The sequence below is a fragment of the Dicentrarchus labrax genome, unplaced genomic scaffold, assembly GCF_905237075.1.
Source record: "Dicentrarchus labrax unplaced genomic scaffold, dlabrax2021, whole genome shotgun sequence".
NCBI lineage: Eukaryota > Metazoa > Chordata > Actinopteri > Moronidae > Dicentrarchus > Dicentrarchus labrax.
Genome location: NW_026136719.1, coordinates 21,840,071 through 21,857,621, shown reverse-complemented (window position 1 = coordinate 21,857,621; position 17,551 = coordinate 21,840,071). Strand labels below are relative to the sequence as shown.

The 17,551-nt window shown below is 40.1% G+C and overlaps 1 protein-coding gene across 1 annotated transcript in view; it reads left to right on the top strand.

The window, feature by feature from the left end:
• Positions 1-17,551, top strand: part of ush2a (Usher syndrome 2A (autosomal recessive, mild)) — a 197,405-nt gene that overhangs the window by 155,109 nt on the left and 24,745 nt on the right. The window contains exons 68-74 of the mRNA XM_051379326.1: positions 1,514-1,621; positions 3,051-3,234; positions 5,988-6,145; positions 8,785-8,943; positions 10,819-10,981; positions 12,477-12,694; positions 12,787-12,923. Coding sequence (XP_051235286.1) covers positions 1,514-1,621; positions 3,051-3,234; positions 5,988-6,145; positions 8,785-8,943; positions 10,819-10,981; positions 12,477-12,694; positions 12,787-12,923 — 1,127 coding nt within the window. The remainder of the gene's footprint in view (positions 1-1,513; positions 1,622-3,050; positions 3,235-5,987; positions 6,146-8,784; positions 8,944-10,818; positions 10,982-12,476; positions 12,695-12,786; positions 12,924-17,551) is intronic.

Sequence of the window (17,551 nt, the reverse complement as noted above, 5' to 3'; positions counted from 1 at the left end):
CGTCAACACAGGGTGGGTACCGACGTGCATATAGCAGCTGAGACACACAGTAGGGTGTCCCTCTGTCTCTCAGCCTCCACATATACACAGCTGGAAATACCACTAGATCATTTAGATTATAAGCTTAATTATATCATAAAGATGTTATTTTACATGTAGTACATTGTTGGTCTTTTTTTCACAAAATCACAGGTGTAATATCAGTGACATTAAATTCGGATCCCGCACCGTCTATTTGTCCCTCAATACTAAACATACGGAAGGAGAGCCATTAAATAAAAATAAAATTAACTCAATTCAATAAAATTTTATGTAAAAAAATAAATAAAATAAAATAAAAAATTAAGCTTATATAGTATTTGCTCTTTTTTGTCTGTTGAGCAGGATTATTTTTTAGTTAAATATATGTTATAATAAAACATATTAGTAGGTATGACAAAGAATGTATTAACTGAATGTGTCTGAATATTAAAACATATCTATCTAATCTATATCATCTATCATAAATCATTAATGTTGTAAAATATGTATTTCTTCACCTAAAATAGTGTAGATTTAAGGCAGAGATAAAAAAAATTCAGTACACTGTATTATGCAATGCCAAAGCCTGTTTTTACAGTCATCCTTTTGAAATAAAATCGTTTTAGTTTTTTCATTTTCCCTTGAATTTGATTTGTAAGCTGTTGTATGCCGTCGGCTAAGTGAATGACCATAAAACATCCAGTCAACCCCCATCACAACATTAAGGATTTGCATCCATCCATTCATCCTCATCCATCTACCTTACATCAAGAACCAGACAGAAAATATATCTGAAAGGAAACAAAGGTTGTCAATCACCATAAGTGGTTCTAACTTGAGGATAACTTTGTTTAGGTGCATAAGGGATTTTTATCAACTTCCAGTGTTTAAATCTTACTATCAGTGGTTCAATATAACACCAAAAACTAATTTCCTGTGGTTGCAGTTAAAGGACCACTCAGTCGCTATGTGATTTCTTTTAGACTGCATAGCAGGTGCCTATAAATAAATCATGTCTGGACGCTGTAGCCTAAACGCATACCGAGGTATCATAATTATCATAGATCAAAAGCTGATGACATTACAGCGTTGGACCGGTCCTATCCCATGTCAGTTCCGCGGCTGCCCATCTTTACGTTGTTTCATTATTGAGTTATGGCATGCATAATTTAACACCGACAGATATGGATCCATCCGTTGAGAGACTGTGGAAAGAACAGAGGGAGGGAGAGTGAAATGGATAGAGAGAGAGAACACGGTTGGAAAGAGAGCTAGGGATACGGGCTGGGCAAGCTTTCCTCCTTCTCTTTTACTTTTTCCCCTATTTTCCATTTTGTTGTCTGTCTTCTCTTCCTCTTTATCCCCTTATACCGCATTCCCCTCTGTCCTCCAGTTTATTGTGATGAGAATGAAAATAATCTGGGTGTCATAACTGTATGATTCATCCTCTGATTGTTTTGAGGATATATTCATACATATCTGTCTGCTACAGGTTTGCAGCCGTACACAGAATACAGCTTTGTGTTGGTGGCCTGTACAGCCTTCGGATGTGGAGCCAGTTTACCTTCCACAGGACGCACCTTGCAAGCCTCCCCTGCTGGTACACACACACACACACACACACACACACACACACACACACACACACATATATATATATATATATATATATATATATATATATATATAGGAACTCTGTTTAATTTCATGTAGTGTCATTTATACAGATGTCAGATCCAGAAAAATGTGAGACACAATGATGATCAGCTAATGTCTAATATTATATGAACACAAAAATAATACAAAATATTTGTGTATCTATTTTTGCTTTTAGTTGACATAGATAACTGGCAAAAATGTATTATTGTGAAAGCTCTTCAAGATATTACCATTTTGATGAATACTAAAATTCAACAATATCATTTGCATTTTGTAAATTGACCTTTGTCTATATCTTTACTGATTTATGCTTTCAGATATTTTACCTCTCCGCTCCTCTCACTTCTCTTTTCTCCTCCCACTGCTCTCCTTTTTTGAATCCTCCCCCTCTCTTGTCCTTCTTTGGTCTCCCTATGCTATATCTCGCTACCCTTCACCTTTCTCTTTCTCTCTCTTCGTCCTCACTGTTGACTACAGTGGAACAGGCCTTGTTTTGTCGCCTGACTGAAATGGCGTCATGGATTGTAATCCATTAAAGAACTTCAATCAGGATGATTTTGCCTCTCCCCTCTTCTTTTTTATTTATTTTCTCTCACTTCTCTTCCTGTCAACCGCTTTTCTTTTTTCTCTTGTCTCTCTTCTGTCATGATCTTTTCCTTCTGTTTTCTTTTTCTTTTCTTTCTTCTCCACTACTCTTCTTTCTTTCTCTCAAAACCTATTCCACATTTTTCTCTTCAGTTTAGATATTTGTCCTTCCATTTCTTTTCCATTTAAATATCTAATTCTTTCCCCTTGCACCTTTTTTTTTACCCCTCTCTTTACCTCGCCCTCCCCACCACTCCCCTCACTTATCCTTGTCCACTACATAATTTTATGTCAACTTAGAAAGATGAAGCTGTGTGACTGAAATACATGTTTGTGTTTAGATATTGGTAAAAAATATTTTTTTTTTTTTGCTTAAATGTTAAATGTCCTCCTGCACACAGGCAAATGGTTGAGTTTTAGTCAAATTTCCAGTATTGGATTAGTCTTCCTGTCCTATGTTCTTTTCTTCTCCTGGTTTCATTATAATCTGAAGACTTTTTCTCTTGTCATTATAAGAATTCACTCACTAATATTATAATCTGTCTTCAAATAAATGTCACTATTCAAATAGTGATTCAACCTTTCCTCAGTCAATGAAAAAACAAGCGTTTGTAGATTTTGGTATAGGAAAGGTCTTTCTCAGGAAGAACCTTGTTCGTGTACATGAGGTGATGCACAGCTTGTTTGAATAAACAGAAAAAGGACAACTAATTAATAATAGGTGCCAGTTAATAGATGTGTAGAACACTCACTTCCTCCTCTTCTTTCCCTCTTTTCTTCTCTAGGTGTTTGGTCAAAGCCCCAACATCTGGTAATAAACACATCTGTGGTGGAGCTGTACTGGGATCAGCCACACCAGCCTAATGGACATATATCCCAGTACAGACTGAGCAGAGACGGTCACACTATTTTTACCGGAGACCACCGTGACCAGAATTATACCGATACTGGACTCCTGCCAAACCGCAGGTAGAGAGCAGTTAACACACACATGAATGCAAACTTGTGCAAAGTCACACATGCATAAACACACTTCACTTGTAGCTTTATAATTAATCATCCCTTTAATTCCTTAATTTTCCCATTTGAGTGTATGTGTGTTTATTTTGGGGTCACCCTGTTTTAAAAGCTCTCCTATCGTTCCATCCACGTCTCTCTCTCAGGACTGCACTCTGTATATGTCTGTTTGTGTCATTTAATGAGTAAATATTTGACATACCAATGACAGACTTAAACATTACCACACACATGCACACACACACACACACATTAAAATCACAAATCAGATCTGGCTTTTGCTTACAGACAGCAGTGGAGCGTAGATTTTATTTATCTGTTTATTTTCATTTAACCTTTATTAATCCGTGTCTTTTTACCAAGATGGATTTTGTGTTTTAATTATGGGAGCGTAAAATGATACCCCCTCTCCTCCTCTCTCTCTTTCTCTCTCTCTCTCTCTCTCTCTCTCTCTCTCTCTCTCTGTCTCTCTCTCTCTCTCTCTTCGGCTTTTTCTCTCTCTCCCGAGACAATTTCTCTCTCTCCCGAGACAATTTCTCTTTACCCCAAATAGAATTCTTAGGATAACACCCTGCAGTACTCCAATCTCCTCTATGTGTGTGTGAAAGAGAAAGGGAGGAAGAAAGAAGATAGGACTGTGTGTGTGTGTGACGTTTAATTTTCCCTAATTCCAGATAGTCTGCCAGAAGGCATTCCTGTCCCGACCCTTCGCTTCTCATCACTTGTCTCGCTTCCTATTCACTTCCCTTTCCTCTCACCCTCCTTCGCCTCCCATCCTTTTCCTCTTACCTCATTCCCTTCCTCCTTTCCTTCTTTTCCCAATTTAGCCCTGCACCAAGAATTACACAGGGAGCACCAGCCCCATTATCCAGGCAGTGCGTGTTTTTGCCCGCGTGTGTGTGGGTGTGTTCCCACCCATGCCTTTCTGTGTGTGCACGTGTCTGTGCGTGAGACTGCTCAAAGTGGCCATTGATTATTTATGACAATGTTGATTAGCTGTCACTTTGCTTCGGCAGCCCAGGAAGTGTCTAAGATGACGAGAGAATTAACCTATTCCCTCTGGTTGGCCCCGCAGGACACACGCACACACACAGCCACATCTACAGCCAAACAGATGCAAATGCCCCACTCACCGATTACCCACTACCACACACACACACACACACACACACACACACACACACACACACACACACACACACACACACCATTTTACTTTTGATATCCCAAGGTGGTGTTTACATTTAAGTAAATATATTCCAGTGATGAAGTGTTTAAATTCATTCTCCCACTGAAACCTTATGCCATGATAAAACTCTCCCTCTCCATCACACTCTGTGCTTCACTCTCTTCCTCTTATGATTTCTCTCTTTCTATCTCTCTTTGCCATAGTTGGTGTGTCTCGCTGAGGTCTATTTATTTATGATTTTATCTGTTTGTGTCTATGGGAGTAACATATGAGTAGTTTTAATACCTTTTCCTGACTGCGTTCTAACCCACTGCAGAGGTGCTAATGGCCTCCTGTTTAAAATGCTCTGTGCGGGAACAATAACCCAACACCACCGTCTATTAATGCATGTGTGCTGGAGTTTATAGCAAATTAAAGGCTTTTAATGTTAAACGGTGGCCCACTTACACAGCTAATGTAGGCTTTAGCACCAGCCAGCCACGCGCTCTTAAAAGGGAAATCTATCTTATGATGTCATGGGCGAGAGAGGTAGAGAGTGGGAAAAGAGAGGCAGCAAGACAGATGAGAGAGAGACAGAGAGAGACAGAGAGAAAAAAGGTATATGACGGAGAGGGAGAAAGAAGAAGCTTATACACACACGGACACAAAAACACCCGTTTGAATCTATTTGCAGACCAGTTTCAAGAGGCCATGATTTCTGTGATTCTTTCAAGATGTTGTTTTAATGTATCAATTAATCACAAGTAGAAAGCCTACATTTCAAGGGATTTTTTGGGCAATGTCATTTAACATTTATGTCAGAAATGCATGCTTGTTCTATCTACTGTAGAGTAGAGCAGAGAACTTCTACTTAATAACATTTGTTGCACAATTGCCATTGGGGCATTTACTGAGTACACTGCTCCCTGTGCTTGCGACTATAAGTGTTTTAAACTTTATTTAAGTTGGGTTACCCAGTTCTGGCAGTGCATTTTTTCTCCAGCTCAATACACACAACATTGCTGAGTAACGTTGTTGCAGTTACCAGGGTTGAGAAAACTAACTTTTCACATTTTGGAAATCCAGCCTGAAAGCATGCAGCCTCTGTGGTTGTTTCATAATCTATGAAACTGCTGGTTCAGTTACTACCTGTAGTAAGATGACCATCTAGTACCAGTTTAAAAGCCCTCTTAACATTCAGACCTGATGATGTGCTGCTTAATGGTGCTGGGTGGAAAAAAACATAAACACAAATACAAGACATTTTCAAGTTGCTCATAACTGACTGGATTGTTGTGCTAAAATAAATTTTAGGATATATTTGAGATTTATAAATAAAACTTTCTTTCCTTATTTCCAGTCTAAGCCATGATCCCGACCAGGTCCTGACATGTTTGTTGGTACTGTTGTGTGAAACTGCCCCTTTAACACAGTCTTTCTGCATGTTTTCTCCTTCTCCCTTGATCCCTCATTTGTTTGTGCCCCTTGTCTGTTATCTGCTGTCTCCATACCCCTCTTTACTCCACCATGTCTTCAGGTATGTGTACGAGCTGGAAGCCAGTACAGAGGGTGGGACTGGTGTAAGTGACGAATACGTTATACAAACACCCGTCTCGTGTCCCACTGGGATCCCACCTCCCCACAATGTGACTGTGTTTGGCCCCCACTCCATCTCTCTTGTCTGGACCCCTCCTGGTGAGTAGCTTTCCAGATAGAAGGATGGATGGAAAATGTATTTAGTTTGAATGAGAATGCCATCACAGATTAGACACTTAGTTAGTTTCTGGCAATAGAATTAACTTGTTTATGTGTGTTAATGAGGATTTATATAAACTATGGCATATTATGTAGTACATGTGTATCTCAACTTGCTCTCCAGAAAAAAATATTACATATAATTCGAACATTTAGACTCAGATAAAATCTTAAACTAATTAAAACTGGTTGTTCTTTGGTATCATGAAATTATCCCGGGACCTGTTCCTATGTTAAGGCGCATTGACAACATAATTAAACAACTCTAAAATGGGAACTTACAGTTGGGAAATACATTTCAGGTATTGTGGCTCCTTCAAGTTTGCAACTCTGTTGGTGTTTGGACGTGTCATCAACCAATCAACCAAGCTTTTATGGTTTCATTGTGGGTAGTTGTGTGGTCACAGAATATTCACCAGGACAATTTATCACAGAGAACCAGAGGAGCTCAATTCAGTGTTTCTAACTCCTAACTCATTTTCTTGTGATTATTTCCTGAGATTACATTAAACAGGGAAAAGAGTTAACATCACACATATATACTGTATCTTACCACATAGTTATTTTGAAGTGATTTCCCAATAATTTAAATATGTTTGTCACTTTAATTGGATTTAGCTAAATAAGGCAGAAAAAATATATATACCACATTAACCCACATTAAACTGACCAGAGAGTCAGAGAAAGTTTTTCCTTTATGTGGATCAAGTCTTCCTCTGATATGGTGAGACAAAGAGAGGGGTCAGACTGAAACAAAAGCCCTGAGTAGTTTTCCATTCACCTTCTGGCCTCTCAAGACCTGGACACACACACACACACACACACACACACACACACACACACACACATACACAGGTTTACATGAGCATACACTCAGGGCTGAGTTTCATGCTTATGGGGCAGTGATTGTCTGCCCTAACCCATCTATCATTGACTATTACTCTCTCATTAGGCTGATTTCCTATCTCAGAAACCGCTTATAGGGCCAACTGGCAAAGACACTTCACTTTGTTGAATGTGGGTGTGTTGGTCTTTTGTTTCTGTATATTTGTGTTTATGCATGCATCTTTATACAAGTGTATTTGCGTGTGTGCATGTGCATATGTGTGTGTGCACATCACTGTGGAGACATTTCCATAGGCAGGCCTATTCTATCGTCATTACGAGTTGATTTTAAAGGTGAGGAAATATCGGCTGGGTTCTCACGCTTGGTTAACTCCCTGAGCCCAGAGTCTGGAGTGTTTTCGACTTGTGTGTGTATGTGTGTATGTGTGTGTGTGCCAGTCTCTTTGACAGTGCGTTTGTCTGTGTGTACGTACATGCACATGTGTTTGTGTCTTCATATGCATACATTGACTGCCAAAGCACTGACGTATGGCTATTAAAAAGACATTTACTCTGGGATCAATTCCTCCATCGTGGTGTTTGTGTCTGTCTTTGTGAGAGTGTGTGTTAGAGACGCTTTGTATGTGTGCATGTTTTTTTGTATGTAAGTGTACGTCTGCGCATTTGTAATTGTGGGTGTATGAAATAGATGATGGTGAAGCAGCTGATTGGTTGTAAATAATAGAACTGAAATATCACGGTGACGATTAAACCTCTATGGCTGAGCATCATTCTGATCAAAGAGAGATGAGTGAGCGTGTGTGTGTGTGTGTGTGTGTGTGTGTGTGTGTGTGTGTGTGTGTGTGTGTGTGTGTGGTCATCACGTAAATATCTTTGAGTGTGTGGTGTTGTGTGTGTGGACTGCATGAAAGTGTGTTAATGCACCCAAAGTGTGCTCATATAAAAAGCTCCATGTGCTGAAGTCAAAGGTGTGTGTGTGTGTAGATGTATGTGTGTATATGTGAGTTGGGAGGTGAATAATTGAAGTCTTTCATTTGTCTGGTAATCAGTTCGTTCTCGAGATATCCAGAGTTCATGAATGTTGAATAACCCATCACAATACAGTTGGCCTGAATTATGGAAAAACCTCCTGTGAGAATATTAACAAAGTCTAGGTGCGTGTGTATCTGTGTGGGTGCTTCTGTATATATACATTTGTGTGTTTTTGTCTGGTTGTGAGACCACAGTGCCAGTATTGTAAGGAACGGATCAGTCAGAAGATAAATATATGAGCAAATATCATCATATCATCAATCACATAGTGTGCAGATACTCATGTTTATTTATATACAACTTTAAATGATATAAATGTATATATACAACACAGTTACGGCATTATAGACTTACTTAACATGACCATGATCCAAAATTTCCAGGTGGATTAAGACTTCCTTGACTCTGCCCATAAATAGTGGATTAAAATAAACTCACTCAGTCATGCTCTTATTTAGCTTATAAAGCAGAGAAAAGTTGACCATCTCAGTCAACTTCCGTTCTGCCATATAGTGTACATGGTACCGCTTTTTGTCCTATTAGCAAAAAATACACTTTTTATAAACACTGCTTTTATGATCAGCTTGATGAAATGTAAAATTACATCCTGCTTTTTTGTTTCAGTTGTAAATGCACTCCAGCAGAAACACACAGCTAACTAAAGGTTATCATATCCTGTGTGTCTTTTTCCATTTCCACAGCTCACCTCATCAGCAGCCAGCCTGTAAACTACAACATCCTGTTAAATCCAGGAAGTGACAGAGCCGTAATGCATCATGCTGGACAAGACCTGCACCTCACTGTGGCTGATCTAGAGCCATTCACCACCTACTACATCAGAGTGCAGGCCTGTCAAATTGGTAAATATTTGATTACACTAATTTAAATTTCAAAGATTTACTTTCCTTAATAAGACAAGTCATATGTGGTAAAACAACAACAACAAAGTTCTGAAAATAAATAAGAGACTCATAATCATGAACAGTGTCTTTGCAAAGCTGCCCACAGAAATGTGCATGAACTTACAAAATGAGGAAGCCATTTCAATTCACAGTTTGAGGGTGGTTGAAACGGCTAGATTTAATCTCTGTGGCTATTAAAGATGGCTACTGCATCATGTGATTTGAGGGGTGAGAAGACCTGATGCAGTCTGTGGTTAGCCAGTCATTAAATAGAGATGTTTAACTGCAGCTAATGGCCCTGCCAGTGCCCAATCTCACACATGCTTATAGATGTGATGTACATACACTGCCCGATCCCCCAAAAAAGTTGCACACTGTAATATTTCGTTGGACCGCCTTTAGCTTTGAGTAGGGCGCATTCACTGGTGCAGCGTTTTGATAAGCTTCTACAATGCCACAACATTTATTTCCGCCCAGAGTTGCATTCATTTTCCGCCAAGATCTTGTATGGATGATGTGAGAGTCGCACTGCTGTGCAAAGCCTTCTCCAGCACATCCCAAAATATTCTTAATGAGGCTGAGGTCTGGACTCTGTGGTGGCCAATCCATGTGTGAAAAGGATGTCTCATGCTCCCTGAACCACTCATTCACAATGTGAGTCCAATAAATCCTGGCATTGTCATCTTGGAATATGCTCGTGCCATCAGGGAAGAAAAACTCCATTGATGGAAAGACCTGGTCATTCAGTACATTCAGGTAGTCAGCTGACCTCATTCTTTGGGGACATAAGGTGACTGAACCTAGACCTGACCAACTGCAGCAACCCCAGATCATAACACTGTCCCCACAGGCTTATATGGTAGGCACTATGCATGATGGGTGCATCACTTAATTTGCCTCTCTTCTTACCCTGATGCGCCCATCACTCTGGAACAGGGTAAATGTGGAATCATTAGACCACATGACCTGCTTCCATTGCTCCAAAGTCCAATCTTTATGCTCCATAGCAAATTGAAGCCTTCTTTCCGATTAGCCTCACTGATCAGTGGTTTTCTTATGGCTACACAGCTGTTTAGTCCCAATGCCTTGAGTTCCCTTCGCATTGTGCATGTGGAAATGCTCTTACTTTCACTATTGTGAGTTCTACTGTTGATTTCTTACGATATGAATTCACTAAACGTTTAAGCGATTTTTTTCGAGAGTTTTTTCCGACCACATTTCTTCCTCGAAGAGGATGGTTCACCACTATCCTTCCAGGTTTTAATAATGCCTTGGACAGTTCTGCATTCTCCTTAGTTGTTTTCTTTGCTTGATGCAGGCCAATAATTTGACCCTTCTGAAACTGATTAACATCCTTTCCACGATCACAGGATATGTCTTCCGACATGGTTGTTTAAGAAATGAGAAGCCTCCACCGCATCAGTTAGGGTTAAATAACCTGTTGCCAGCAACATATTGATCACTGCAGTAATTATCCAATGGAAGGCTCTTACCAATTTGTTTAGGTAAATTGAGGCGGTGAATTTTTTGGGACGGGCAGTGTATAAGTCACCATACCATAGACCTCATCAGAAGACTTGAAGTCTTAATCAACAACATCCAGAATTAAACACATTATTTTTTTCCCGGAGCTGATGATGGAAGAAACTAGTGAGTCATCTTGTTTCCTTCTCATTTCTGTTGAGAGTTACAAATGCGCAGTACTGAGAGGCCCTTTTTCACTGGCATGGTATATTATTGATCTAATTTATTGTAAAAGAAATAAATACACTGGAGACACCTTCCTACAAATGTGTGTTTTGTGACAAATTGCCGCTGTTTTTCCCCTTGTAGAGGGGTGTGGAGTGGGAGGGGGTGTATATGTTCAGACTTTAGAGACCGTCCCAGAAGGTCTGCAACCCCCCACAGTAAAGGCAGCTGGAGCCAGTGTCCTGGAGATCCACTGGTCACCCCCACAAAAACCCAATGGACTCATCACGTCCTATCATATATACAGGTAACATACACAAAAAAAACAAACACATGTATACATAGTTGATCTGCCATTTCTAAAGAATGAACATACAGTGTTTTATTTACATGGGACTCATTGTCTGGAGGAGGAAGGCTTTTTTGATAAGAAAATCTATTTGAAGTGAATAGTGATGGAAGTATAGACAGAAATTAAGGGTGGAAACAACAGTATTCACATTCTTATGTACTCATACAAGCCAATGTGTCCATGTGCTGTAGATATCACTATAACACTAATGAACCATAAGTAACACACATACTCTGTGCATACACATAATATACATATTTACCTTTACATACAGAAAAGCATGGAAGTTTGGAGGATGTGGCTTCAGGAAAGTGTCTGCTTACCAATCTACGTACTTTGTGTGTGTGTGTGTGTGTGTGTGTGTGTGTGTGTGTGTGTGTGTGTGTGTGTGTGTGCGTGTGTGTGCGCGCGTATGGGTCTGCGTGTGTGTATTAATGCATGCTGAAGGTCGTGGTCTGCTTGTTGACCAAAGAGTGTGTGATCTGTATGCAGGGTCAGACCAGACTAAGCCCTTTAAGTCCTCAGGAAACACACATTAGCATAGCAGTTCACACACACACACACACACACACATACACACAAGCACACACTGACACACCTGGCATGATCAGACTCAGGCAGACAGGGACTTGGATAAAATAGGAAAATCTCTCTCTTTCTCTCTCACACACTCACACCTGAAACCCTACGTAATCACAGACAAAGGGGCTTACCAAGACATCAGGTTGCTTGCATCAGCCAGTGACTTACACATGTTGTTTAAGACGTGATGTTACATTTTTTATTTTAATTCCACACAAACTAAGTGTGCTTATTTGCAGAATAATAAAATATACCTAAATACAGTAAAAATACTTTTAGATAACATGCTTGAGACACCATTTTTTTTGTGCATAAGTCAAGGACATTTTGAATATGCTGCAAATGCACCAAATATAAACATAAACCATTTTGGTAGCTAAAGGTTCCTAATATTACATAAAAAATAACACTTTATTGATTATTCAAACATATCTTAAAGATCCAGTGTGTAGCATTGATAGAGGATCTATTGGAACATGTTTTCATTAGTGTATGATCACCTTAAAATAAGAATCTTTGAGTTTTTGTTACTTTGAATGAGCCTTATCTTATCTAGAGTTTTTCATCAACTGATACCACAGGTTGGGGTGTTTTGCGGTCACTGTTGTTTCTCCTTTGTGCTTGTAAGGAGAGGGTGAAGCGAGGTGGTTTATAATCTGCAACTACACTACTAGATGCCACTAAATCCTATACAGTGGTCCTTTAAGTGCAACTTGAATACTAAGTACAACTTAAGTGGTTTCAATTTAATGAATTTACTTTTTTAGTATACAGAAAATATACTTGCCTAATCTTTTTTTATTATTATTTGGGCTATAAGGTATCAACAATGATGAATGGCTAATCCAAGTTTTGGATTCTATTACAGGCGTCCAGTAGGAACAGAGGAGGAGCTGCTGGTTTTCATCTGGTCCAGTGGACCGCTTGAGTTTTTTGATGCAAGCCCCACCCTGCAACCCTTCAGCTACTTCCAGTACAGGGTCCGTGGCCACAACTCCAAAGGCTCAGTTCTGAGCCAGTGGGCTTTAGTGCAGACCTTGCCGGCAGAACCAAAAGATATGGCCCCTCCCACTGTCATACCCACCAGTGAGTCCACCGCGTCTCATTAAAACAAGTGGGATTAAAACGTTCTTGCATTGAATCACTGTAACAGTCCCACATGCTGTCCACTTCGACAGGTGCATACTCAGCCCAACTGAAATGGAGTGAACCAGGACAGCCCAATGGTCTCATTTCCCATTATAGAGTGGTTTACAAGAAGCACCAACAGGACCCAACGCTCAACTCAACCGTTGTTACTGCTCTCACTGTGGAGGTAAATGCACACATACACATAGATGCACACAGTGAATGCTGGATGGTGGAAGCATGCATGCATTTTTCTGTGAGGAGAGGGGTGGCAGAAATATATGCTGATTCATGCTGATATCAATATTTTCTTGGACAGGCCCCTTAATAAAGATAACTGTCTAGTGTGTTTAACATAGAAGGAAATATCTGCAAAAATGTAATATAATATTTAGTATTATATTTATTATTGGGTATGTTTTCATTAGTGAATAATCACCTGAATATAGGAACCGTCGCCATGGAGTCCACTATGCTGAACCGCCATGTTTCTACAGTAGCCCAGAACGGACAAACCAAACACTGGCTATAGTTAGGGCCTGTATTTTCTGCTAACTTTGCAGGTGCTGTAGTTTCTCCTGCACACTTCACAGCCAGTTTTTATTCCCAGGTTGTCGGATACTGATGCGAGCTGTGTCAGTTATTTGCATTCTACAACTTCACCACTAGATGCCACTAACTCCAACACACTGGTCCTTTAACTCAAAAACATTACGTTATTTATATGTATTTATATTGTGGCACATTAGTGAACCATTGAATAAAAATGTGGCATTACAAATACATAATTAGTTTTATTTCTAAATCTTGAGACAATTTTCCAAATATATATATATATATGGCATTTTTACTTTAACTTAAGCCTATCGCTTAGTCTAAAATGTGCCCATAACGTTAATTTCTATTTTTTTAACAAGTTATTTTTAAAAAGAATCAAAATGAATGTGTTAAGTTTGCCAGGCATTCTGTAGGGATGGTTGCTACCACCCATTGCCACACCTCTAGATCCCCTGTAGACCTGCCTGTAAATGTAAATGTCGATATGATAATATAATATACAGTATATGTTTATGTGTGTGTGTGTGTGCCTATTGTCATTGGTGGAGCATGTGAAGAAATTTGGACTCTACCTGTGGTGCTGATGCCATCTGTTTGCCAGTGAGGGGCCTGAAGACATGCATGCACACACACACACACACACGTACACCTATACACACACACACACACACACACACACACACACACACTGCCCATGGCTGCTATTCCCCAGGGCCCTTCCCACAATACTGTGCCATGCCTGATTTTCCAACACATGAAATAACTATAAACAGGCTTTCCCAAACACACACATGCACAGACACACACGTACTGTACATGCACACATATACTACTGTTAACGGCTGTCATCTAGTCTAAATATGAGTTGGCAGCTCAGTAAGCAGAGTTCACCCAAAGCTGCAGTGGGATATTCGCCAATAGTGGCATACTCCCTGCACACCTCCACACACCCATATGTATGTGTGTGTGTGTGTGTGTGTGTGTGTGTGTGTGTGTGTGTGTGTGTGTGTGTGTGTGTGTGTGCATTAACATCAGAAACTCTTTTATGATTCTCAAGAAACAGAAGCATGATCAAACATGATAAAACAGAGTTTCAAAGATGAAAATAGATGAAGAAAAAAGGAGAGGAAAAAGAGGAATAAGGATAAACATTGATATACACACACTTAGAGACGAAAATGAGCAAGACGAAGAGACAGAGTGGCAGAACAAAGAACAATACAGTTAATAGACAACGTAAGAAAGAGAAGAGAAGAGCGCAAAAATGAGTGAGACCCAAAGAGAGCGTGGAGGGGGGAATAAAAGACAAGTGAGGGAACAAGAGGGGGGCAAGACAGAGTGATAGATAGGGAAAGCAGGGAGGAGAGCAAAAGGGAGAGAGGAGGTAGAAGTATAGATCTATATTCTGTCCATACGAGTGGCCTCTTCTCCCTCGGTGACCTTTGGCTTGTCACTCATAATTAATACAAGATGTAAATGGAGACCTTTCACCTTCTCATTGATATGGAACACTCTGTTTGTGTGTGCGTGTGTGAGTTTGTGTATGTGAGAGAGGCTCATTGACATGGCATAGACTTATTTTGGTGGCGGTCATTTGTCACACCGTTGCCTTCACCACATGCGCTCCGTTGTTTAGGGATACACAAAGAAAGTGAAAATGAGGAAGTTCTGAGCAAACTTGTAAGCGAGTGCAGGCTATGTAGCATTTAGTAACATTTGTGTCTTTACTTTGTGCATGCTCAGCCAAAAATTATTTTTGATATAGACACTTGAAAGGACATTTTGAAAACTGGGATTGGTCTGTTTTTGACAGCAGAGACTACAGCTCAAAGGTTGGAGAGGTCACATTTAAAGACAGAGTGGGTGGGTATGTACGGAAGCCGAGAACGGCCATGGATTTTTCTTTTTTTTATGCGCTGTTATCTCGTGATAAAGACTTATTATCTCGTTTTCTCGTTATAACGAATTAATTTATTTCGTTATCTCGATATAACAAAGATCGTTTTCTCGTGATAACTAATGAATTAATAATGTGTTCGTCTTGATTTCAACCTACAAGAGCTGCCATGAACGGCTTCTGTAGCCACTGGCTGTAGCTGTAGCCTACCGGTAAGTTACACTTTACATTAGTTTGTTTACTTGACTGGAAGCCATTCGTGGCAGCTCTTGTACGTTGAAATCAAGACGAACACATTATTAATTAATTAGTTATCACGAGAAAACGATCTTTGTTATATCGAGATAATGAAATAATTAATTCGTTATCACGAGAAAACAAACTTTGTTATATCGAGATAACAAGATAATAAGTTGTTATCATGATATAACAGTGCATTAAAAAAAAAATCCATGGCCGTGCTCGGCTTCCCTAGGTATGAGGAATAAGGGAAAAGAACAATAGCGTACATAAGGTACGTGCTGTTTAAACCTCATGTGAGCTGTGTTTTTTTTTTATGTTTACAAATTAATTGTTGTTTTTCCCATAGCGAGTTCAAAAGTAGTTTCTTATTTAATGTAGAAAATGGATTGTAAACCCAAGGAATATCTTTCTTTTTTACAGAATCCCTTAAGAAGATATAACCAAAGTGACATTAAGACTTACTTAGTTAACTCTTTTCTCTCCTTAATGGTCACTAATCCATCCCTTCTTTTCTTCTCAGAATTTCTTAGTTGTGTGGATGAATTGTTTGTGTGTGTGTGTCTGTGTCCATTTGGTGTGTGTGTATTTGTGTGTGTATTGATCTCAGGCTGGGCTGGGAACCCTGCTCTGTGCCAGCTTGGCTGATTAATGGGGTCGTCATGGCAATCGGACGGAATGAGGGTACGAAGCGCAGGCGGCCTGCCTCACTAGACCCCTACGCACCGCCTGGCACACACACAGTCTCACACACACACACACAAATTCACTCTCCATGCTTTACACCTTTCTGACAGACATGTTAGTCACTCAAACATCCCTGTCAAGTTGCTTTCTTGCTTTGTGATTCCCTTACTTTTAATTTTTCTTTATATTTATCTCACTTCTTTTCTCCCTTTGTTCTCTGAAATTTCTTCCTCTTGGTGTTCACTCGTTGCTCTGTTTTTCTTTTATTCTCATTCCACCCCTTCATCCAGCTTTTTTTAATACAGGGCAGTTCACAGGGACTGTTTGCATTTCTGTTTGCACTGGAAATTCAAGGGCTTCAGTGGGCAACTACAATTACACCTTTATCTCATGCACCTGCCTGCTCACATCTTTCACTGCCTTTCACACTTTTCTTCATGTTCTCCCTCCTCCTCAAGTCTTCATCCACACCCTCCCATTCCTCCCTCATTCCTCTGCCTACATCTCCTTCCACCCCACCCTAATTTTCCACAGCTCTTCTTTTCCATCTGCCATCTTCTCTCACTATTTACATTGCATTTCAACCTTCTTTCACCTCTTCCACATTTAACTCTTCCCTACATCTCCTCAATCTTCTGTCTCTTCCCTGACTTCTTTTGCACCTTCTTTCTGTCCTCCCTTGCATCTGTCACTGATCTTTTTTCCCCCCATCCACTTTTTTAATCCTCCTGCCTCTTCTATTTTCCTCCCTACCCTCTCCCCCTTTCTCCTCCTTTACTTTTCTGTCCTTTCCTCCCTCCCCTGGCTCTTCCAGATGTTACACTGTGGCCCTTGGGATCACTGGTGAAGTTAGACCATGTGCATATACGTGTGTGTGTTTGTCTGTGTGTGTGTGTGTGTTTGTGTGTTACTCTATGTGTATACATATGTCTGAATATGGTTGCATGTGTGCCTGTGTGCATGCATAACATGTTTTTGTTTATGTGTGTATGTTTGTGTGTGTGTGTGTGTGTGTGTGTGTGTGTGTGTGTGTGTGTGTGTGTGTGTGTGTGTGTGTGTGTGTGTGTGTGTGTGTGTGTGTGTGTGTGTGTGTGTGTGTGTGTGTGTGTGTGTGTGTGTGTGCTGTATTAATACATCCCATTGATCAGAGCAGGACCCCTGACAGTCATCATCCCTGAGAACCATCTGGCCGACGCCTGACGCTCCCTCACCCAAACACAAGCTGACACCCTATTAATCTGCTACCGCCATGCATACATACTTGTGTGTGTGTGTTTGCGCGCGTGTTTCAGTGTGTGTGAATGAATGAATCAGTGAGAGTGTGTGAAAGAGAGAGTGTGTAATGTGTATGTAAGAGGTTATGTGTAGAGTATGTGTTAACATTTTTGCCATGTCCATGTTTCTGTGTACGTGTATGCGTGTGTGTATGTGTA